Here is a 23,874-nt window from a genome sequence, read left to right as displayed (position 1 = left end):
ATTTCCTCTAATATTGGCCCAGGCCTTTATTTACCTCAACTGCAGAGGGTACCAGGCCTTTATTGGAAGCAGGCTTATATTAGAGACAGGCCATTATTTCTAATTCCCTCTGTTTGATAAGTATATTTGCTCATATTTTAGTACGAAGCCTCCTTGTTTTCTGATCTGCTTCTGTTGGGGTATGTTAGGTAGACGTTTTTTTGTTACTGCAATGCATTACGATAATTACGGTAATCGACGACGGCACGCTCCAGAGACTTCCGCCGGCCGAGCCATCTTGTGGCACTTGTACGTTACTACAAACTACAGTTACAAACAGGCACCAGGAGTTTACCGGTATCCACCGTTGTTTGCATGTAAGCTGAAGCTAATTGAAGCTAACTGAACCTAGGCGCCGATGTGTTCCCGGTGATCCGGCCGAGATTTCGGCGGGGGTCCGGGGCTTGGATCGGGAGGATCAATGCGGGCCGTGGGCGCGGTGGAGAGGACAGCGGCGGAGAGAGGAGACGGACACGGTGCAGCCATATACTAGGTTTTGACCTAGTCTTGTTTCCTTTGTTTTTTCCCCCGGCCTGTATTTGAGACCGGCCTTTATTTGTTCGTGTCGACGACGGCCATTATCGGAGACCCGGCTTTTAATTGACTACAGGCCACTATTAGAGGAAATACGGTATATGTAATTCAAGATGTTACAATTAACAATAAAATAAAGCTGTCCTATTAGGAGTGGATGGCTGTGAGGAAAAATGAAAGGAAATCAAATCTAAGTAGAACATACTTATGGCAGTGAGCCTAACTCTTTATAATAATATAGTATATTATATTTTATTGGCAAGCATGAGGAAATTCTGACTGCACCCCCAGTCAAAGCAGACTAAATCCAGCCCTGAATATGTTTTATACTGATTTTTGAATAGATAAGACATAAAGCATAAATCTCAATCTCCCAAGCTCATTGTTGCACTACCTTTTTTTAATACACTGTGTTTCCTGGTAGATGGCACAATGTAAGTTATATTATAGATCAGTCTTTTATCAAGTGTTAGTGTAGACATTTCACATTTGTATCCTAATATAAGAAAAGGAGAATCACAGTTTTACATGATTATTGTGGCGAACACTGTTTCCAGTTTGTTTGAGAACATTTTCTGGGAACAAAAGACACAGAAATCACATCAGTTTCTTGTAGAGCTGAGATCTCATAGATTGTTTATTATGAAAGAGTTTCAGCTTAGGGTCAGGCAATAGTAGATAAGATCCATTGCTTGTATTCACAGACATCCATGAACCCGGCTGCTTCATTACAAGCAGTTTTCGGATCACCAGTGAAACAATGGACCCCATAAATCTGGTTCTGATACACCACTCCTCCACCGGAGTCACCCTGAGTGACAGAAACAGAGAAAGCAAATAGATTAAATAAATAAATAAATATAGATTTGGCCTTTATATAGTAATACAGGGCAAAATGATGTTACAGCATACGAATCAAGAGTTTTTCCTGGTAATTTATTGACTGTCTTCAACTTCAAAAATGTGTAGTCAAGTCAAGTCAAGTTTATTTATATAGCCCTTTATCACAAGCATGTCTCAGAGGACTTTACAGAGAATGTGTCTAGCTAGATCTAACTAAACACAATCAGTGGTAAACAAAATTATGCAGGACAAGCATAATGAAAAACACAAGGTAGGTAGGAGCAGATTTAGCAAGACAAACAATCAACCTATTCTATATAGCCTAACCTACCCGGCACCCCAGTCTTAGACCCTAAATGCACACAAGGAAAAACTCCCAGGAAAAACCTTAGTGGGAAAACTTGGAAGAAACCTTGGGCGGGCTGAGGCAGATAGGGATCCCCCCCCGGGACGGCTTAGCGTGCAATAGGTGCTGGGCAGCATTGACAGAGTCATGGGCAACAATGATGACAAGAGAAAATAGAGAGAGACAAAAGAAGGAGAAGCAGCATGCGGCGGTGAGAGGGGGCTGAGACCAGCACTAAAGGAGCGAGGGCAGCAGTCGTAAATCAGCGTCCAGGTGGGAACAGCGGAAGGGAAGAGCAAGGCAGCACTGACGACGAAGTAATGTTTGGACAAGAAATAATAAGGTTAGAGGTCATGCAGATGATTACTCACTGGACATGTATCCACTCCAGGAGTTTGACCACAGAACCAGTGTTGATACAGTCGGGGTGATCTCTCAGCTTGTTTAATACTTCTAAGCCTCGTACAGTCGACAACAGTTATATTCACACATTGGAGGGTATTTGGCTTATCAGATCCTAGAGTAGAATGGAAAAGAAAAGTGAGATCCTTCACTGCAAAAACAAAAATATCTATCTTAACCTGCCATTTAATCTCATATACTCTGACAATAGTTAAATACAACATTTTAAAATGTATGTCAGTACTGTTTCTACGGAGCCTCTAAGGAGACATGGAGGAGAAAAAAAAACTAGACGGAAGAAAAAAAAATAGTATATAGTATATATATATATATATATATATATATATATATATATAATAGATGGAGGAGAAAAAACACACCCCCAACTAACACCAGTACAACAAGGGCGTTGATAGACAGGTGTGAAAGTCACTTCATCTCCTTCTCCTCCTCCTTTTTCCATTGACTAAGTGTGTTTACAATCCCAAACAATTTTTTTCCACACTAAATGTTAGATATCTAAGATAAGATATATGTCCTTTGAAATTGTCAAATTGTTTTTGATTTGCTTTGAGGTTTTCTGTTTTTTTCTGTTTTCTGTCTTTTTAATATTTTACACTGTATTGTAAAATAATATTTATTACTTATAGAGGCCATGAATAAGTCCCTAAGGGTTTCTTGCCTCTTACCCTACACTACATATTGTTTTTGTTTTTTCTCATGTCTTCTCTTTCTTGTTTTTAAACAGTGCAAAGTAAAACTGAAAACATAAACTGAATTATCAAAAATAACCTCACCTCTTTCATTACTGGAAAGTACAGTAGTGGCACCGTAGCCTGCCATCTGAACTATTTCATTTCTGGAAAATAGCAATCATGAGAAGAAACAATTTATATAGCACTGATCTTCAAACAGAGTTGATGACATGCTTCACATAAACAGATAACTTGGAAGTCTGAGCGCCACTGAAGCAGCTGAATAAAACAATCCCAACAACATGTGAACTCTGAGATCCAAGTGGTCAAATTTGACCAACACACAGGATCTGAGTCAACTACTAACCACTATTCCTAGTGCTCTCTTGGGTGAGCACCTCCCTAGAAACCTGGGCTGTTGGAGGAAAGAGGGATGAGTGACAGATGGGTCACTGTGGTTTGTGAGAGTTCACCTCCCATCACAGATGTTTTGCTGAATTAAACCCAACAGGAAGTTCTGTAAATGACACCAGTAGTGGGGCAACCATCACAGATGTTTTGCTGAATTAGACCCAACAGGAAGTTCTGACATCCCTCAACCTCCTCCTCCATCCTCACTGATCAGAACTATACTCACCTACACTCTCCTGTATCTACACCTGTTTCACCACATTACATCAAATAATGGTCTCAATAGCAATAAGCTGATAGACAGCTGACACTGATGGCTTTAAAGACACATTCAGCAGTTTATTCAACCATCTAATCCTTTAATATATTATCATCTCTTGTAGAGTTGTAGATTTCAGACTTAAGATGGAAGGTTCTGCAGACAAACCTTTTACAGCCTCAAAATACCTGCCAAACTCATTCAGCTGTCACATAGTCCTTGTATCATAAAAAGTCAGAATAAGTCTTAAATCCAATAAATGTAAATGACACCAGTAGTGGGGCAACCTGCCATCCTGCAAACACGGATTGGGCCTTTAAGATAAAATAAGAATACTGACCCCAAAGAAACTGAACCAGACACTGCAAATCAGTGCTGACTAAAAATAAAAACATAAAAACATACAACAATGTTTTTGGGTAAAAAGATTGCAACTGTAGGTACAATACCCTCAGCTGTTCCCTATGTAAAGAACTACAACTGTTTCCTGTGTTAACCCCCCTGAACACCTAAAACCGTGCCCTGATAGGCTGCTCGTCATTTCACACCTCGGTGTTGAGGAGCGCACGAAACTCTCTCTCTTTCCCTCCACACGTGACAGACGTGGCCAGCAGAGAGAAATACAGCTGGATCACCCAGACAACAGAACAATCCTTTTCCCTGGGAAACCAGAGTTTGAAACCGCAAGCTTTGAACCACACACACCGCGAGAACCAAAGGACTGTAAGACTACTTTGCATATAGCTTAGCAACAGCATTAGGAAAATAACAGATATATGTTCAATGAAGTGAATGTAAATTGTTTGCTAATGTTAAATTGTTGAGATGCATTGCATTTACTGTTGGTCTGTTAACACCAAATAGCCATCCCACATGTTAGATAGGATAAAAGCACAAACTTTGGATTTGCATGTATTACCACCACTAACATGATCTAACTTCATGATCTCATAATACCTTACATAGGCGTGGGAAGGGGGGTGCTGAGGGTGCTGCAGCACCCCCTGTTGGCTGAGAGTGAAACACAGTGGAAATTATATTGTACCTTTATAAATAATGTCTGATATATTATTTGAAATTTAATTCCGTTGTCCGGAGAGATGACGCGTCCGTCTCCGTCAGATTTCCAGGTTTTTGACGGACAGAAAGTTCAACCCAGCTGAACTTTTTCTGGACGGACAGATTCATCACCGTCCATTTAGCCAATCAGAGTCATTCCTACAATTGTTTTGGAAACAACGGTATGACCAAAACAAAGATAAAACGGAGAAAGCCTGGTATAACGTTGGGATGACTGCAGGTCAGTTTCTTATTTAATTTATACTGTATAGTCTGTTTCTTCTTTTTTCTTGTAATACCGTTATGAGGAAAGCTGTATCTGCCTCTCTCACCTTGTTGACGGTCCAAAACAGCCCAAAGGACAGAAATATATCCGTCAATAATTCTGTCCGTTTTCTGACGGATCAGTGTGGCCATGGCTTAAAACTTCACAAGTGATTTTTTTCTGACCACTAGAGGGTGACAGAAACCGCAACACATTTTGTAAACACACACAGCAAAGCTACTGGACGGAAGCCCCTTAGGACAAACCGTGCATAAAGGCTAATGGCTAAAATAAACCAGTCTCGCTTTGCCAGATTTTTCTCCTGCTGAAGGTTACATGTCCCACAGTGACAAGTGAAGAGGCAGGTAGCACGTTTACTAGTTGAAACTGTTTACTTGCTCGCTTTATTGATTCGCCATTACTCGGGCCGACTTTGACAACAAGCTTTAGGAAAGAGGTGAAACCAGCAACACAGCTGGTCCGCGTGTGTGGCTATATGTTTACATCTCACGGAAATGTCCATGTAGCGCACATTAGTTTCAGGACTGGCGGATAGGGTCTGAAATCGCTTATTGCAAGTTTAAGGTGACTAAAAACGTGGATAAGGAGTACCATGACTCAAAAAAGGTTCACACACATATGGCTCTTCTGCACGTAAGTAGTGACATTCTGGACAGGCTGGACATTGAACTATTAATGAAAACGTTTGTACAGAACACACCAGAACGCAAGGCCACCTTTGGAGCCTTCAATTAAAGGTAGGACATCGTTTTGGTATTGTCGGTTAGTTAAATTGTTATTACTTTAGAACATGAATGATCGTTGTATTAAATGTTGGTAATCCCCAAGTTATGAAGCAACATTCTTCCACCATCCATATCTAATGAACAAGGGATAAAAATGTGATTTGGAGCTATTAACTTAATTGGATTCACAGTGTCAGTGTGTGTGACTATGCGCAGCCATGCACGTCCATACAGTGCTAGTAAGTAGGGGCTGCTGCTGTGATCGTCTTGATATTGAATATTTCTGAGTGTGGAGTTCTGGTTGCTCCTTGAGCTTCCTGCTTGTGTACTATCATGATGGAATGTTTTGTGCACTTTGTAGATATTACATTGCTCTTTGTTGTTCATGGTGGTCCCTTTTGGTTGCTGATGTATATTCGGCAGAAAAGACCTTCCCGTGCGTATGTCATAATATCAAAGAATCTATTGTCATTCTCATATTCCATTGTCAGAATTTTAATTCAGCTCAGTTCACCAACTCCACCTAGGCCTACACAGCTCTCCCTCCATCTAGGCCTATTATGACCCTTTGTTGCCTTCCCTAACAAAGGACCAGCACCCAGCCATGTGCCCAGCATGCTCACACATGCCCTATAGATAAGGACACATGCAGGCATGCACACACACACACACACACACACACACACACACACATTCATACACATTCCTGTATATAGTTAGTATTCGTTTGTTTGTATTCGTTTTATTCAATAAATTGTGTTGATTCTAAAAGGGTCTTGTGTCTGTATTACATAATGCATGAATGAACCAACCTCAGCTGTTAAACACCTCACCTTATCCTTCAACCCTTAGTAAAGTGATCAATATTATTAATTTAGTGTTAATTAAAGGTATAATATTGTATTTTAATTGAGATGAACTATTAATACTGAAATTTCAATAATAATTATTCAGTTGTTAGTTGATATTCCAAATTGATAGTTAACTTTATGAGACTGATATGAGACAGATTTTTAGACATTGTAGGAATATTTATCTTATCATTTGTGCCACCTTATAAAAAATAATAACTCTTCATAATCAGTGCCGAGGAGGACATTCCCTACACAACTCACATTGGAGGAGGGCCATGAGCACAGTCAGGAAGAGCTATTAGGTGAATCTGAGTGGGTGTCTGAGGCAGCTGCAGTAGCATGATGTCATGTCTGCCGTTAGTGTCACTATAGACCTCCTGTCTTGTGATTTGGACTTCTTGTCCTCGACCTGGATGCACACTGATATTTGCATACATAGTCCTACAATTTAAGAAATCCAGTATGTTATTCCTCAAGTGTAGAACAGTCTGATCAATATTTGTGAACATGAACAACTTTCTCCCAAATCAACACAACAGAATGCAAAATTTGTGAAAGAAAGATTTAAATTAAAATGATCTATCTATCTATCTGTCTATCTAAGTGAAATATTTTTTTCCTTTTCAACAACACCAAACTACGGAAGCCCTGAGAGGCAAGCGAGAAAAAAAAAAAAATCTGGTGATCCATTTTCTAAGTCTGATCTAAATTGTTTTCTCTCCTGTGTTTATGACTTAAGAACAGGTGAAAAAAAAGGTTTTGCCAGGATAATCTTTCTAAGTTCCTTAATTTTTTTTTTTCATCTGTGAAATAGGTGGGAAAAAAAAGTTTTGCCAGGTGAAAAAAAAAAAAGGTTTTGCCAGGATCGTTTTTTTCTAAGTTAATTTTTTTTTTTTTTTTCATCTGTGAAAACAGGTGGAAAAAAAAGTTTTGGCAGGTGAAGAAAAAAAAGTTTTGCCAGGATCGTTTTTTTCTAAGTTAATTTTTTTTTTTTTCATCTGTGGAAAAAAAAAGTTTTGGCAGGTGAAAAAAAAAAAAGTTTGGCCAGGATCATTTTTTTCTAAGTTAATTTAATTTTTTTTTTTTCATCTGTGAAAACAGGTGGAAAAAAAAAGTTTTGGCAGGTGAAGAAAAAAAAAGTTTGGCCAGGATCGTTTTTTTCTAAGTTAATTTTTTTTTTTTTCATCTGTGGAAAAAAAAAGTTTTGGCAGGTGAAGAAAAAAAAAGTTTGGCCAGGATGGTTTTTTTCTAAGTTAATTTTTTTTTTTTTCATCTGTGGAAAAAAAGTTTTGGCAGGTGAAAAAAAAAAAGTTTGGCCAGGATGGTTTTTTTCTAAGTTAATTTTTTTTTTTTCATCTGTGGAAAAAAAAAGTTTTGGCAGGTGAAAAAAAAAAAGTTTGGCCAGGATCATTTTTTTCTAAGTTAACTTTTTTTTCTTTCTTTCCTTCTGGGGAAAACGGGTGAAAAAAAAATATTTTTTTTGTCAGGCTCATTTTTCTAAGTGTTTGGTGTTGTAATACTCATTTCGGCCACAAGAGTGCACCACTACCCCATGTTCTAAATAGGACTAAGAGCATTCATGTTTTCTTCCAAACTCGTAATAGACGGGGTGGTGCCCGGCAACTGAATGCGGAAGAGCAAAACCCTGTTGTCTGTAGCTTAGCCTAGCACGGAAAAATGTCCAGAAAACAATCAACTGCACCTGAAAGATGGATCTATCCTAACTGGACGTGACTCAACAGCAAACGTGCAATCGGTAAGTGTCGCCACTTTGTGATTATATTTACAGTTTATTCCAAGTACAGTCAGCTGTTGAGAACATGTCGAGGTTTGCTAACGTGTAAAGTTATGTTCCATTTGCTTGTTTGCGACATTGTGTTCTTGTTTATTTTACACTCTATGATGCTTTGTTGCTAAATCAGTTGCCTTATGTGGAGAGATGTGTCCGCTAACGTAACTTGAGAATGAGAAATGGATAGGTAGTTTATGGTATTTTAGTCCGATTAGCATCGGGTAGCGACTTAGCTCCAGTTCTGATGAGACAGTTTGATGCGGGCCTGTGAATACGAGGAAGCCTGTTGGCCACAACGACAACAGTTAGCAATAGGGACAAAAACATGTGCAGCTAGAGTCGGTTGTAGGCTACCTCAGCCGGCCAAAACGAGCACCTCGTCTCGTTAACCCGGTGCCGTTGGGACACACGTACTCAAGGTTAGGGGCTAGTGCCACTTGCAGCAAGCTAATCTAGCGTTAGCCGCTAGCGCTAGCCGCTAGCTAAGGTTAGCTTCTCTGGCTCACTTTGCGGACACCTCTCCTTACACGAGACAACCGCAACTGTAACGTGGCAAAACTCGAAAAGTACTTTGTCGATCAGGGACTCTTGTCACCATGAATATTTCACTTCTAACGCCAAATGAATGGAAGGGAGTTACTGGCTGATGAGATTTAACATTTCACGTTCTGTCTTTGCACCTAGTCTGGGAAGTCTAGTCTTGTAATCAGCTGGGGTTGTGGCAACCTAGAAAACCTGAACAACGACACTACAAGAAATACTAGCTCTCTGGAGGTTATAATGTACTATTTTCCTTGACTGTGGTGGAGAGATTTAGAATCAACTACATAGTAATTATTGGGGCTCTAGTTTGTGGTAATGTAGTTTTGGATTGCAGAGATTTCAGAGTTGGATCTTCAGCTGTCCCCTTTGTTCCTCCACAACCTAGCCTGACCTCCCCACTTATCAAGAGACCATCCAGGAGACCCGTCTTGACCTAATGGAGGAGGAAGAAGATGAGGAGGACCCTGGGTCTGCTTAGCCAACCCCCTGAGCCAACTTTCAGTAGGTTTACCAACACACATTTTTATTGCACACACAAAACTTTGTAAATATGAAAATTCAATAAATATACAAATGTCATAAAGTATAAACTACAGTATAAAGTAATCTATAAATGAAAATTGCAAATTTGCTACACACTAGTATGTGATGTACACTCTTGTAATGGAACTTATGATTTCTGTGTTTGTTACTCCACACATTACGTCGATGAGTTGATGGACCTCATCTTTGATCACGTGTTCCAGGACCTGCACCTTATGTGAGCCAGGTTTTGAAGATCCCCGTCCCAGAACACCCGTGCGCCCAGTCTGACAGGCCAGCCAAGGAGGACGTCATTGCAGCCACTTGTCTCGGTTCAGTCAAGAGGCAGTCTGAACCCGACGTAGCTGGCAGCATCAGGGAGCTCACAGCATATGCACAGCACCACACACACTGGTATCACTACTCTGACCCTGCGACCTAGAAAGCCCCAGCACTAGCTGACAAAGGATCTGTTAGCTGAGAGGAAGGTACACATACTGTCAATATATTTCATTTGAATACTTAGTCTCTTCTTTTGTTGTTTTGGTTATCTGGCATAAGGTCAGGTTGTAGTTGGGTGTTTTCCACGAATACATAACAGATAACTAAAAACATCAAATTATAAATCATTTTGGTGATTGATACTGCGCTACTTTACTACACTGCAGTAACTGCTACAGTGGAACACTCCCCTGTGTACACTCACAGATGTAGATTTTGTAACATAACAGCACCCCATTATGGTCCTGCACAAGCAGTATTATGTTTCTACATGTGCCTTTTTTATGCCTTTTCTATAATAAAATAATTGTATTCTGTGAACAGTCAGTGTTGTGGTTACTTATTGGGTTCACATTTAATTTACATGGGTGTGTAAAGGGAAAAATATATATAATCCCACACACACTGTCTACACTTGCATGGTGCTTTATTACATTTCAGTCATTGAAATAAAAAAAATAAAAAATAAAATAAAGCACCATGCAAGTGTAGACAGTGTGTGTGGGATTATATATATTTTTCTGTAACTTTTGTCCTATGCCTCTGTCACTAAAAGACTTTTAGGTGTGCTTTTCAGTTGGTTCTCTACATGGATGTGTAATAAAGTATAACAACAGTTATTTTACTCAAATTTATTGTCATGTAAAGTATTATCCAAAGTCACATGTTGGCCATATTATTTGGGAAATCAATTCATGCACAGAATGCATAAAAGAAACTTACTGCTCTATACCTCTAAGCTGTAAGGGCCCATAATCTGCTTTCTAAATGTTCATTGCATTCTGTAGTGAGAACACATTCAAACATACAGGCTGCAGACCAGGATGATCAACATGCATGTAGGTGGATCCTGAAGCTGATTCATTCTTCTGGTAACCTAGGGAATGAGAAAGGGTAACTTATTGAATTTTGCTAGCGTTATAAGAACATTACACTGACAATGACGTTTATCTATATTATGTTTATTATTTAGCACAGACAATTTAGAGTAGATGTGAGTACTGTACAAACTAATGTAACATACAACATAAACAATAAAGGTGTCAACTCTAAAAGGTAAGATGTTATGTACAGGGGGAATGACCAGCAGGCCTCCATGAGATGCAGTTTTTGAATATTTCAGCTACAGCTCTAAAACTGTTGAGCTGTAGCTGAATAACACTGGCATAAATTACGACAGTCATATGTCCAAATGGGACATAACCATATGTTTGCCGGTGTCGTGACAGTATTTGTATCCCCTGAAGAAGAGTTCTTCTTTTGCGTCTTCACATCAATTTGATGTAATTGAACGTAATAACTACATAATGTCTGGTGTGGATTTGTTAACGGGTTAACGAGACGAGGTGCTCGTTTTGGCCGGCTGAGGTAGCCTACAACCGACTCTAGCTGCACATGTTTTTGTCCCTATTGCTAACTTTATACTATAGTTTATACTTTATGACATTTGTATATTTATTGAATTTTCATATTTACAAAGTTTTGTGTGTGCAATAAAAATGTGTGTTGGTAAACCTACTGAAAGTTGGCTCAAGGGGTTGGCTAAGCAGACCCAGGGTCCTCCTCATCTTCTTCCTCCTCCATTAGGTCAAGACGGGTCTCCTGGATGGTCTCTTGATAAGTGGGGAGGTCAGGCTAGGTTGTGGAGGAACAAAGGGGACAGCTGAAGATCCAACTCTGAAATCTCTGCAATCCAAAACTACATTACCACAAACTAGAGCCCCAATAATTACTATGTAGTTGATTCTAAATCTCTCCACCACAGTCAAGGAAAATAGTACATTATAACCTCCAGAGAGCTAGTATTTCTTGTAGTGTCGTTGTTCAGGTTTTCTAGGTTGCCACAACCCCAGCTGATTACAAGACTAGACTTCCCAGACTAGGTGCAAAGACAGAACGTGAAATGTTAAATCTCATCAGCCAGTAACTCCCTTCCATTCATTTGGCGTTAGAAGTGAAATATTCATGGTGACAAGAGTCCCTGATCGACAAAGTACTTTTCGAGTTTTGCCACGTTACAGTTGCGGTTGTCTCGTGTAAGGAGAGGTGTCCGCAAAGTGAGCCAGAGAAGCTAACCTTAGCTAGCGGCTAGCGCTAGCGGCTAACGCTAGATTAGCTTGCTGCAAGTGGCACTAGCCCCTAACCTTGAGTACGTGTGTCCCAACGGCACCGGGTTAACGAGACGAGGTGCTCGTTTTGGCCGGCTGAGGTAGCCTACAACCGACTCTAGCTGCACATGTTTTTGTCCCTATTGCTAACTGTTGTCGTTGTGGCCAACAGGCTTCCTCGTATTCACAGGCCCGCATCAAACTGTCTCATCAGAACTGGAGCTAAATCGCTACCCGATGCTAATCGGACTAAAATACCATAAACTACCTATCCATTTCTCATTCTCAAGTTACGTTAGCGGACACATCTCTCCACATAAGGCAACTGATTTAGCAACAAAGCATCATAGAGTGTAAAATAAACAAGAACACAATGTCGCAAACAAGCAAATGGAACATAACTTTACACGTTAGCAAACCTCGACATGTTCTCAACAGCTGACTGTACTTGGAATAAACTGTAAATATAATCACAAAGTGGCGACACTTACCGATTGCACGTTTGCTGTTGAGTCACGTCCAGTTAGGATAGATCCATCTTTCAGGTGCAGTTGATTGTTTTCTGGACATTTTTCCGTGCTAGGCTAAGCTACAGACAACAGGGTTTTGCTCTTCCGCATTCAGTTGCCGGGCACCACCCCGTCTATTACGAGTTTGGAAGAAAACATGAATGCTCTTAGTCCTATTTAGAACATGGGGTAGTGGTGCACTCTTGTGGCCGAAATGAGTATTACAACACCAAACACTTAGAAAAATGAGCCTGACAAAAAAAATATTTTTTTTTCACCCGTTTTCCCCAGAAGGAAAGAAAGAAAAAAAAGTTAACTTAGAAAAAAATGATCCTGGCCAAACTTTTTTTTTTTCACCTGCCAAAACTTTTTTTTTCCACAGATGAAAAAAAAAAAATTAACTTAGAAAAAAACCATCCTGGCCAAACTTTTTTTTTTTCACCTGCCAAAACTTTTTTTTTCCACAGATGAAAAAAAAAAAATTAACTTAGAAAAAAACCATCCTGGCCAAACTTTTTTTTTCTTCACCTGCCAAAACTTTTTTTTCCACCTGTTTTCACAGATGAAAAAAAAAAAATTAAATTAACTTAGAAAAAAATGATCCTGGCCAAACTTTTTTTTTTCACCTGCCAAAACTTTTTTTTTCCACAGATGAAAAAAAAAAAATTAACTTAGAAAAAAACCATCCTGGCCAAACTTTTTTTTTCTTCACCTGCCAAAACTTTTTTTCCCACCTGTTTTCACAGATGAAAAAAAAAAAAAAAATTAACTTAGAAAAAAATGATCCTGGCCAAACTTTTTTTTTTTTCACCTGCCAAAACTTTTTTTTTCCACAGATGAAAAAAAAAAAATTAACTTAGAAAAAAACGATCCTGGCCAAACTTTTTTTTTTTTCACCTGCCAAAACTTTTTTTTTCCACAGATGAAAAAAAAAAAAATTAACTTAGAAAAAAACGATCCTGGCAAAACCTTTTTTTTTTTTCACCTGGCAAAACTTTTTTTTCCCACCTATTTCACAGATGAAAAAAAAAAATTAAGGAACTTAGAAAGATTATCCTGGCAAAACCTTTTTTTTCACCTGTTCTTAAGTCATAAACACAGGAGAGAAAACAATTTAGATCAGACTTAGAAAATGGATCACCAGATTTTTTTTTTTTTCTCGCTTGCCTCTCAGGGCTTCCGTACCAAACACATGTATATTAGATGTCCATAGTGTTTAGATGTTTGCAGCTATTACTGTAAGCCTGGCAGGATTTTCTTTATTGACACATTGACTCACTGACCCAGCTGGATCGGTCCAGCAACCCACTTATGGGTCGTGACCCTCAGGTTGACTGGTTCAACACTGCTGTAACATATCCTGAAGGAAATGTTGTGTCAGTCAACATCCTTTCTGATACTGAAGGGCTGATTTCTCCCCAAAGCACAGACTTAAAGTGACAGGTAAAGGGCTCACTGCAAAATTCAAAGGACTGATGATTTGGTTAGGAGCACTCCAGTTGTTAACAAGTTTGTTTTGTTTACGACACCATAGTTAGAAGATTAACGCAATGAAGATTGCAACTTCAAAGAGTTTCAGACTGAATTTAAGGAGTGAGCAATGTATTGCATCTAATTTTTAAGTAAAATAGTCTCTTTTTCACCATCCTGCAGGCCAGCAGTGAGCTGCAGTCAGAATCCACCGGTCACTGATCAGAGAGCCAGCACAGAGGCGTCCAGATCCACCTGGAGTGACTGGTCTCAGTCGGACATGGTACAGCCGCTCAGTCTGTCCACATGTTTGACCTCCAATGATCCTCTTCTGCACATCACCCCCTGTGACATCTGAAAGATAAAGAGAAAGAGAGAGAGTCCTCCACCAACTGAAATGAAATGAAGACTGTGGTGCTTCACACTTGATACAGAACAAGAGGTTTGATCTCAGTAGGAGAGAAACAAAATGTGAATATCCATGAGGAGAGCAGAAAAACAGCCAATATGACTGATGTAGACAGCTGAGATATCTGAGGTGGCTAACATGGATCAGAAATAGAGATTAGATCATTTGATAAATAACAAAAAAAAAATAAAAAAATAGATAGATTGAAAGAGACACAGAAACATAAGTCTCCTTGGTCCAACTTTATTTGGATAGTCCAATGTTGATACTAAACTTCCTATCAAGTGACTATAATGTGTCACTAAAAAGTCTGCTGAGTTTCAAGTGAGAGTCATAATTGTGTGAAAAGTCTGTAGATATTCAGTGTCTGGGCTGTTTGACTATCAACATTAGACTATCCAAGTAAAGTGCTTCCCTCTCCTTAACAAAGGCACAGCGCTACAAAACTGCTGGATGTGTAAAGGGTTGGAAAATTGACTTATTTGTAGTTTTATGAAAAACAGACACCCCCTATATTTTTTTGAGTATGTTGTGCCAAACTAACCAGAGTAAAGTCTTTTTATATATTGTTTTCTTTATTTTTCACCTAAAACATGTTACACCATCTGAACAGCAGGTGGCACTATTAGTGTGAGTAATGAGGGAGGCATTAAGCTCAAGCACTGCGCATGTGCACGGCAGAATAAACCTGCGTACGAGCTGACAAGTGTTTTCTGTGTCCCTCCTTTCTTCATTGCTCAACAGGTACGTAAATATGTTAAAAAAACACATTTAGTTATCACTTAGAGTCCCGTGAAATGGCAGGGAGATTTGTGTAAAAGCTGTATTGAGGAAGTGTTGTTAAGAAAAGAGATGTTTTGTCGAGTGAAGTCAGTTAGCTAACTGTAGCGTCCCAAGCTAATGCTAACGACGACGGAGTTATCCTCCACCTCGTTAAGGGTAATATGGATGTACAGCTTTAAAATGCAGCTTCGGTAAAGTAGTAAAACGTTGAATTAAAATGTATATTCTTCTATGTTTATGTAATGACGGCGTCTATCGACGGCCCGCCCGTGTTTAAAATGTATATTTTTCTGTACCTATTTAATGACTGCGTCTATAGACGGCCCGCCATGTTACAGTGAGTTTGACGTTGCATTTCATGTTAGGAGCAGGCTGTAAAAATGTGGGTTTTAGACAGAATAACTGCTGTAAAATGGAAGTGCCTCTGTTTAGTTTCTTTTGAGTAATTATTTGATTTTGATAACTTGTTATAAGAGCATGTTGTTTAAGAAGAAATGTAGAATGCACCTTACTATATAACCTATGGGTTAAAAGAGAGTAAAAGGTATTGTGTGTCATTTGTAAGTGAATGTCCGGTGACAATAATAAGTGTTTTTGATATTATTGTGCACGGCAGAATAAACCTGCGTACGAGCTGACAAGTGTTTTCTGTGTCCCTCCTTTCTTCATTGCTCAACAGTGCTCAGCAGAGCAACTTGCTGCTGGCCCAGGTTCCCCTAGGCCTGAGGCCGGTAACAATTGGGGGCTCGTCCGGGATCCGTTAGCGCCACCTGTCTGAAGAGGCCGTAACTGCAACTGTGAGATCCTGCTTCTAGAGCTTCAGGGAAGGCTGCGATTCAGCGCGTCATCCAGAGAGCCGAGGCATCAGGAATCTAGTGGAGATGGCTACTTTGAGTGAACGGAGGCTGCTAATCTGGGATCTGCAAAAGAAACTACTTGCTTTGAATGTAAATCAGCTACGAGCGGTGGCAAGTGCGCTGGATGATGGTCAAGGAGAAAAGCCTGTTGACACGTCCAGCTTTACTGAACCTGAACTGTACGACTTCATCATTGACTTTGCAAAGAGTGAGAAACTGAGGAGCCTGGAGGACGAAGGTCTCTCTCGCCTGCTTTTTCTCAATGAAGCCATTGATGACCTGTTGAAAAACAATGACAGTACACTCGCTTTACCTGGTAGTGCTTTACCCGCACAGGGTGGAGACTCAGCATCCACACCACTGGAGGACATCACTCTAACTCAGCCTGGTGATGCGTCTCCAGCCACACACACAGACACATCCACCACGAGCAGAGACTCGGGTATACCAGCGGTGGACAGAGACTCCACTATCACCAGAGACTCTGTGACCAAGAGTAGGAGGGCAAGTAAACTCTCCACTGCTTCTGATCAGGTGGTAAGACTTAGTGATGTTACAACTCTGTTGCCACGTAGGGAGTTTAAACTTTTTGGTGGTCAGTTATCAGATTCTGGGTCTGAACTCTCCTACAACAGCATCTGTAAACAGATAGACGAAGGTCTTCAAGAAGGGTTTACTGAGTCAGAGGTTATCAGAACCGTCATAAAATTTACTAAACCTGGTACTTTCAGAGAAATGCTTACCAACAGAGACGATCTTACTGTTGATGAGTTAAAGCGATTTCTCAAGTCGCATATCAGGGAGAAAAGTAGCAGTGAGCTCTTTCAGGAGCTGAGTAGCGCTAGACAACAAGATAAAGAAACACCTCAACAGTTTATGTACCGACTCATGGGTTTAAAACAGCGTGTTTTGTTTGCATCACAGCAGTTTGGTGCTGAATTTAGCTATGATAAAAAGCTCGTTCAGGGTACATTCCTACACACGCTATACCAAGGTTTAAATGAGAAAAACACTCACATCAGAGGTGACCTCAGACCTTATGCCACAGACTTCCAGGTGACTGACGACGTCTTGTTAGAACAGATCACCAAATCGACCAATGAGGAGGCAGAGAGACTGAAACGACTTGGTACTGTGACTAAAGCCAGACCAGTGACTGTTAGTTCGGCTCTGCAAGGTGACACTGACCAGGTTGACTGTTCCAAGCTAACCACATGTGACAAAAAAGAAGACAATCACACAGCCATCTTAGCTTTGACAGCACAAGTGTCTGCACTAACTAAACATCTGGAGAAAATGTCTCAAACCCCAGATAGTGAGGCTAAGGGAAGCACTCATCAACCTCTCACCAACACTCCCCAAACTCCCATCAACACTCACCAAACTCACGGTGTGAACACCAAAGGTCGGTGCCACGAGTGTGTAAATAAGGGAAGGGCAAGCTGTTTTCACTGTTTCGTCTGTGGACAGGAAGGACACAGAGCCGTCGGCTGTTTGAAGAAAAAGAGGCCGGGAAACGGGACATGGTCACCGGAGAGGGGCAGCCAGTGACCAGTGCCAGTAAAATGTCCCAGGTGCAGGTTAACAGTATCAAAACAGCAGCGCCAATTAAACAGAGTAACACACAAAAAAAACAACGCATCGCACAGCTGATTGGGAGACGGTGTATCATTTCATGTGCGGTTAACAATGTTCCAGTACAGATGTTGTTTGATTCAGGGGCTCAAGTCACCATAGTCGGGAGGGATTGGGTAGAGAAGGCGTTACCAAATGTTAAGATCCAACCCCTTGAGACATTGCTTACAGATGGCCCCTTGGAGGTCTCTGCAGCAAATGGTACTAGTGTTCCATTTAGTGGATGGATAGATGTAACCCTTGAAATGCTGAGTGCTAGCCAGAGAAGTGTGGCTGTGCAGGTGCCTATGCTGGTTGATCAGAACTGTGTTGGTTGTCCACTGTTGGGGTCTAATGTCATTGCAGAGATGATTACCGAACACAGTGAGCAGCCAGACAGTGTGAATGTCATCACGCTGCTGAAGGAAGCTTTGAATGTCAGTGAGGACACAGCTGAAGCTCTTGCCTGTGCCCTCAAGGCAAGAGAACCTGAACATACACCTACACCCTGTGATGTGAAAATGGGTAAGAAAGGACTTACCATCCCTGCTGGTCAAATCTGTGAAGTAAAATGCAGAGTCAGAGCTTGGCCTGGAGGTGGGACAATGCTGTTTGAGCCAGCCACAGAGAACAATTGCCCTGAAGGGTTGGAACTATTCCCTGCCTTGGTAGATGTTCCTTGTGGTCCCTCTAAAGTGGTCAAGATCCCCATTCAGAACTCTACAAAGCACAGTATCTACCTCCCACAGAGAACAGTGCTAGGTCAGTTTGCTGAGGTTACCGAGGTGAGACCAGTGAACCAGCCTCCCGGGCAAGGGAGCTCCGAACCAACACATCAGTCCAGTCCCACCCAAGCCTGTTCAGCTCTCCGAAATCCTGAAAACCTGAGTGAGCAAAATGAGAAACATGTCAGTGCACATGAAAAATGGCACCCACCTGTGGATTTGTCTCATCTGTCTGCAGATGAAGAAGAAACAGCCAAAAATATGTTGTTTGAAGAGTCTGATGTTTTTGCAAAGGCAGATAGTGATATCGGCTGCATTCCAAACCTGAAAGTAAAGATCAACTTGAAGGATGACACGCCTGTCCAAAAGTGTTACAATGCAATCCCAAAGCCCTTGTACAAAGAGGTGAAAGATTATGTACAAAACCTTTTGGACTGTGGCTGGGTAAGGAAGTCCACCTCTCCTTACTCGTCTCCTGTGGTTTGTGTACGGAAAAAGGACGGCAGTCTACGCCTGTGCGTGGATTTCAGAGAACTCAATCGCAAGACAGTTCCCGACCGACATCCTCTACCACGAATACAGGACCTACTGGACAACCTCGGAGGCTACACTTGGTTCTCGATACTTGACCAAGGCAGCGCTTACCATCAAGGCTTTGTGGACGAGAGCTCCAGGCATGCCACAGCGTTCAGTACACCGTGGGGGCTATATGAGTGGGTGCGCCTTCCATTTGGTCTTACCAATGCTCCAGCGGCGTTCCAAAGGTGCATGGAGGGTGTCCTCGAGGGCCTGCGAGATGAGTGCTGCTCTCCTTATTTAGATGATGTACTTTGTTATTCCAGAACATTTGATGAGCATGTGAAAGATGTGAGGCGAGTTTTGTGTCAGATGAGAGAACATGGTATCAAACTTAGGCCGAAAAAGTGTGAGCTGTTCAAACGCCAAGTAAGATACATTGGTCGTATGGTGTCTGGTGAGGGAGTTCAGGTGGATCCCAAAGACCTGGAGTCTGTGTTGCAGCTGAAAGAGAGGGAGCCCAAGACTGTTGGGGAGGTCAGAGCGTTGCTAGGTTTTTTAGGCTACTACCGCTCTTACATTCAGGACTTTGCTCGGTTAGCAGGGCCTCTGTTTGAGCTCCTCCAAAACCCAGGGGTAGCTAGTGGGAAACCCATCATACCTAAGCCCACCAAAACTAAATTACAGGGTAAAAATAGTGGACAACTGCCCTCCAAAACACCAGTCCAGTGGACTTCCAAACATGCTGCTGTTGTCTCCAGATTTGTGGACATGCTGACCCACCCACCCATTCTTGCTTACCCAGACTTTGACTTACCGTTTGTGCTACACACGGATGCATCCAACAAAGGCCTTGGTGCAGTGCTCTACCAGCATCAGGGAGGTAAACTACGGGTCATAGGTTATGGGTCCAGAACACTGTCTCCAGCCGAGAAAAACTACCACCTACACTCTGGGAAACTAGAGTTTCTAGCTCTCAAGTGGGCGGTCTGTGACAAGTTCCGAGACTATCTCTACTATGCACCCACGTTCACTGTCTACACCGACAATAACCCGCTGACCTACATCTTGAGCACGGCCAGACTAAATGCAGTTGGTCACCGCTGGGTTGGGGAGTTGGCGGACTTTCATTTCGATATTAAATACCGGCCAGGGAAAATGAATGCCGATGCAGACATGCTGTCACGTTATCCTGTCCAGCTGCATGATAACATGAGCGAGTACACCGAAGCTATGGGTCCAGATGTCATCTCCGCTATCTGGCAGGGGAATAAAGCAGCGAAAGAAGAGGATGTACCGTGGGTGGCCGCACTACAACTCAACTCATCAGCAGATGATGGCTCATCGTCAGGGGGCATACCTGTGATCACATCGGAGGACATTCGAGCTGCTCAGAAGGATGATGCTACCATCAATGAAGTGATAAGTCTCAAAAAGAGAGGATGGAACCCGAATGAGAGAGACAAAAGACAAATGGGACGAGAGACAAGGAGACTCGTTCATGAATGGAACAAGCTCAAATTGGACAGAGGAATCTTGTACAGAGAGGCTGGTCAACGGAAACAGTTGGTTCTCCCAAGCAAACTCAAACCAGTAGTGTTGAAGAACCTACATAATGACATGGGGCATGTTGGGGCTGATAAAGTGGTCCATCTTGCCAGAGAGCGGTTCTATTGGCCCTTTATGCAGCGGGAGGTTGAAGACTATGTGATAAGGCAGTGCGCCTGCATCAAGCAGAAGCGACCCGGTGTCCCGGAGAAAGCACCCATGGGTTCAATCACCACAAGCGCACCGTTTGAGTTTGTCTCGGTGGACTATCTCCACCTTGAGGCTAGTAAAGGCGGGTATGAATATATACTCGTTCTGGTGGATCATTTCACCCGTTTCGCTCAGGCATACCCCACAAAGAATAAGTCAGGCAAGACGGCAGCTGAAAAAATATTCCAAGACTTCATCCCTCGGTTCGGGTACCCTGAGAAGCTACACCATGATCAGGGCCGGGAGTTCGAAAATACCCTATTCCAGCGACTCCAACAACTGGCTGGAATAGCCCGCTCTCGAACCACCCCATACCACCCTCAGGGAAACCCTGTTGAAAGACTGAACCGCACTCTGCTACAAATGCTCCGTACTCTGAAAGAGGAGAAAAAGTCAGAATGGAAAGACCACCTACCTCACATTGTCCATGCGTACAATTGTACGAGACATGAAGCCACGGGATACTCACCATTTTTTCTCCTTTATGGAAGAGCCCCACGCTTGCCAATTGACCTTCTCTTTGATCTGAAACCAGAGCAGGAGACACAGACAACACAAGCCTTTGCACAGAACTGGGCAACCAAGATGCAGGAGGCCTACAGAATAGCCTCAGAGAACAGTCAAAAGTCCTCAGCAAAAGGAAAAAAATATTATGACCGAGGCGTTAAAGGTGCTACGCTCCAGTCAGGTGACCGAGTGCTTGTGAGGAACCTTTCCGAGAGAGGCGGCCCCGGCAAACTCCGCAGCTACTGGGAAGCAAGAGTGCACCGCGTCATTGACCGAGTTAACGATGGGCCTGTGTATAAAGTCCAAGCTGAGGCTGGAGATAAAACCATCAGAGTGCTGCACAGAAACCTCCTGTTACCAGTCAATGACTTGCCTCTGGAACAAGACAGTGGAACCAGACCTGTGAGGAGAAAACTGCAAAGTCGGAGGAAAGCAGGCAGCAGTGAGACGGCTGAGCAGGATTCTGACAATTCTGATGAAGAAGAATACTCATACAGGCTCCGGAAAATACCGGTCTATGAGAAGAGACAGGTCAGATCCCAGACAGCTCAACCTGAGACACAGAGCCAGCTGAGAGTCTCAGCCAGTGAGTTCCAACCTGTAAGGAGAGAACCAGTAGAACAAGAGCCAGTGGTGATACCAGGATCTGTACAGGAACCAGCACAGCCTGATGCTCGTCCCATGGAAGAGATCCATGAGGAAACCGAAGTCGATGATGGAAACCAGGAGGAAGTTCAGGAAGTGGAGGCTGACTCTGAGGCAGGCCAACATGGTGCAGAACAACCGGCCGCTAGACGGTCCTCCCGTGCTGCAAAATCGAGAGAGATGTTCACCTACAACAGTTTTGGCCAGCCCTCATATCAGTCCTGGAGACCTGGAGCAAATGCTGTGTTTCAGTATGAACCATACTTCATGCCGGGTAACGGGATGGCACGCCAAGTAATCCCAGAAGCCTGTTACTACCCAAGACAAGTTGCTTGGACTTACTAGACCGTCAACTTACCTGACCTGGTCTAGACTCTGTCCTTAACTACCTACTTACCTGTTACTTATCTGACGCTTACCAGACTAGTTGACACTATCTTTTGTTTTCTTGCTCCTTACCTCGTTGGTTTGGTGACAGATGTCAGGAGACATCTCTTAAAGTAGGGGAGAGTGTAAAGGGTTGGAAAATTGACTTATTTGTAGTTTTATGAAAAACAGACACCCCCTATATTTTTTTGAGTATGTTGTGCCAAACTAACCAGAGTAAAGTCTTTTTATATATTGTTTTCTTTATTTTTCACCTAAAACATGTTACACCATCTGAACAGCAGGTGGCACTATTAGTGTGAGTAATGAGGGAGGCATTAAGCTCAAGCACTGCGCATGTGCACGGCAGAATAAACCTGCGTACGAGCTGACAAGTGTTTTCTGTGTCCCTCCTTTCTTCATTGCTCAACAGGTACGTAAATATGTTAAAAAAACACATTTAGTTATCACTTAGAGTCCCGTGAAATGGCAGGGAGATTTGTGTAAAAGCTGTATTGAGGAAGTGTTGTTAAGAAAAGAGATGTTTTGTCGAGTGAAGTCAGTTAGCTAACTGTAGCGTCCCAAGCTAATGCTAACGACGACGGAGTTATCCTCCACCTCGTTAAGGGTAATATGGATGTACAGCTTTAAAATGCAGCTTCGGTAAAGTAGTAAAACGTTGAATTAAAATGTATATTCTTCTATGTTTATGTAATGACGGCGTCTATCGACGGCCCGCCCGTGTTTAAAATGTATATTTTTCTGTACCTATTTAATGACTGCGTCTATAGACGGCCCGCCATGTTACAGTGAGTTTGACGTTGCATTTCATGTTAGGAGCAGGCTGTAAAAATGTGGGTTTTAGACAGAATAACTGCTGTAAAATGGAAGTGCCTCTGTTTAGTTTCTTTTGAGTAATTATTTGATTTTGATAACTTGTTATAAGAGCATGTTGTTTAAGAAGAAATGTAGAATGCACCTTACTATATAACCTATGGGTTAAAAGAGAGTAAAAGGTATTGTGTGTCATTTGTAAGTGAATGTCCGGTGACAATAATAAGTGTTTTTGATATTATTGTGCACGGCAGAATAAACCTGCGTACGAGCTGACAAGTGTTTTCTGTGTCCCTCCTTTCTTCATTGCTCAACAGTGCTCAGCAGAGCAACTTGCTGCTGGCCCAGGTTCCCCTAGGCCTGAGGCCGGTAACAGATGCAACTTCAATATGTGAAGTACTTTTCCTAACCCTGACCCTAAAGCTAATGTCAGTTTCACTACAATGGAACAGTGGAAATGGGGCCACACACACACACACACAGTAAGAGAGTGAGGGAGATAAAGACAGGGAATGATTATAGTATCAGAAGTGTGAAGTACAGTGTTGAGTACTCACCAGCCCACACCAAAAGGAGAAGAAGCATTAGCCGAGCCATCGCTGTCATTGACCCTCCGATGTCTGCCCTCCTGCTGGGACAGCAGCGCCTCTCACTGCTGTTCACACTGTCCTGTTGGCCTTTGAACCACCAATCACCTTCTGAAACTTTATCCACACAACTCCATTGGCTACGAAGCTGTACAGTTATGCAAATATATGAAAACCTATCTATTGTTTGCCTTCGTCTTTCATCAAGTGACAGTGGGAGAATGGCATTACACTGAAAAGAGCAAAAAAACAACGATCAGCTCCCTCAACAGTTTCTTTCTGAGCAGGTCTATAATGCTAAAATATTGCCAGCAACAGAGTTCCTGCAGGCAACCTAAAATATATAAACAGTACTTAATTATCACAGACACTGTG

The 23,874-nt window shown here is 42.0% G+C and overlaps 1 protein-coding gene and 1 long non-coding RNA gene across 2 annotated transcripts; both read right to left on the bottom strand.

Annotated features, from left to right (window-relative positions):
* Positions 1-1,211: 1,211 nt before the first annotated feature.
* Positions 1,212-23,556, bottom strand: LOC139918215 (trypsin-3-like). Its single transcript, XM_078290066.1, has 6 exons — positions 23,470-23,556; positions 14,072-14,252; positions 6,715-6,894; positions 4,449-4,540; positions 2,134-2,279; positions 1,212-1,384 (listed from the first exon to the last, which is right to left on the bottom strand). The coding sequence occupies exons 1-6, from the start codon at positions 23,516-23,518 to the stop codon at positions 1,238-1,240; spliced, it is 795 nt and encodes a 264-aa protein (XP_078146192.1). The 5' UTR covers positions 23,519-23,556; the 3' UTR covers positions 1,212-1,237.
* On the bottom strand, positions 10,460-12,549 carry LOC144543029 (uncharacterized). The gene is made up of 3 exons (XR_013507608.1): positions 12,411-12,549; positions 11,331-11,446; positions 10,460-10,688 (listed from the first exon to the last, which is right to left on the bottom strand). It is a non-coding gene; the product is annotated as an uncharacterized LOC144543029 (long non-coding RNA).
* Positions 23,557-23,874: the final 318 nt, after the last annotated feature.

The sequence above is a fragment of the Centroberyx gerrardi genome, chromosome 3 (assembly GCF_048128805.1).
Source record: "Centroberyx gerrardi isolate f3 chromosome 3, fCenGer3.hap1.cur.20231027, whole genome shotgun sequence".
Taxonomy (NCBI): Eukaryota; Metazoa; Chordata; class Actinopteri; order Beryciformes; family Berycidae; genus Centroberyx; species Centroberyx gerrardi.
This window is presented reverse-complemented; position numbering and strand designations above follow the sequence as displayed.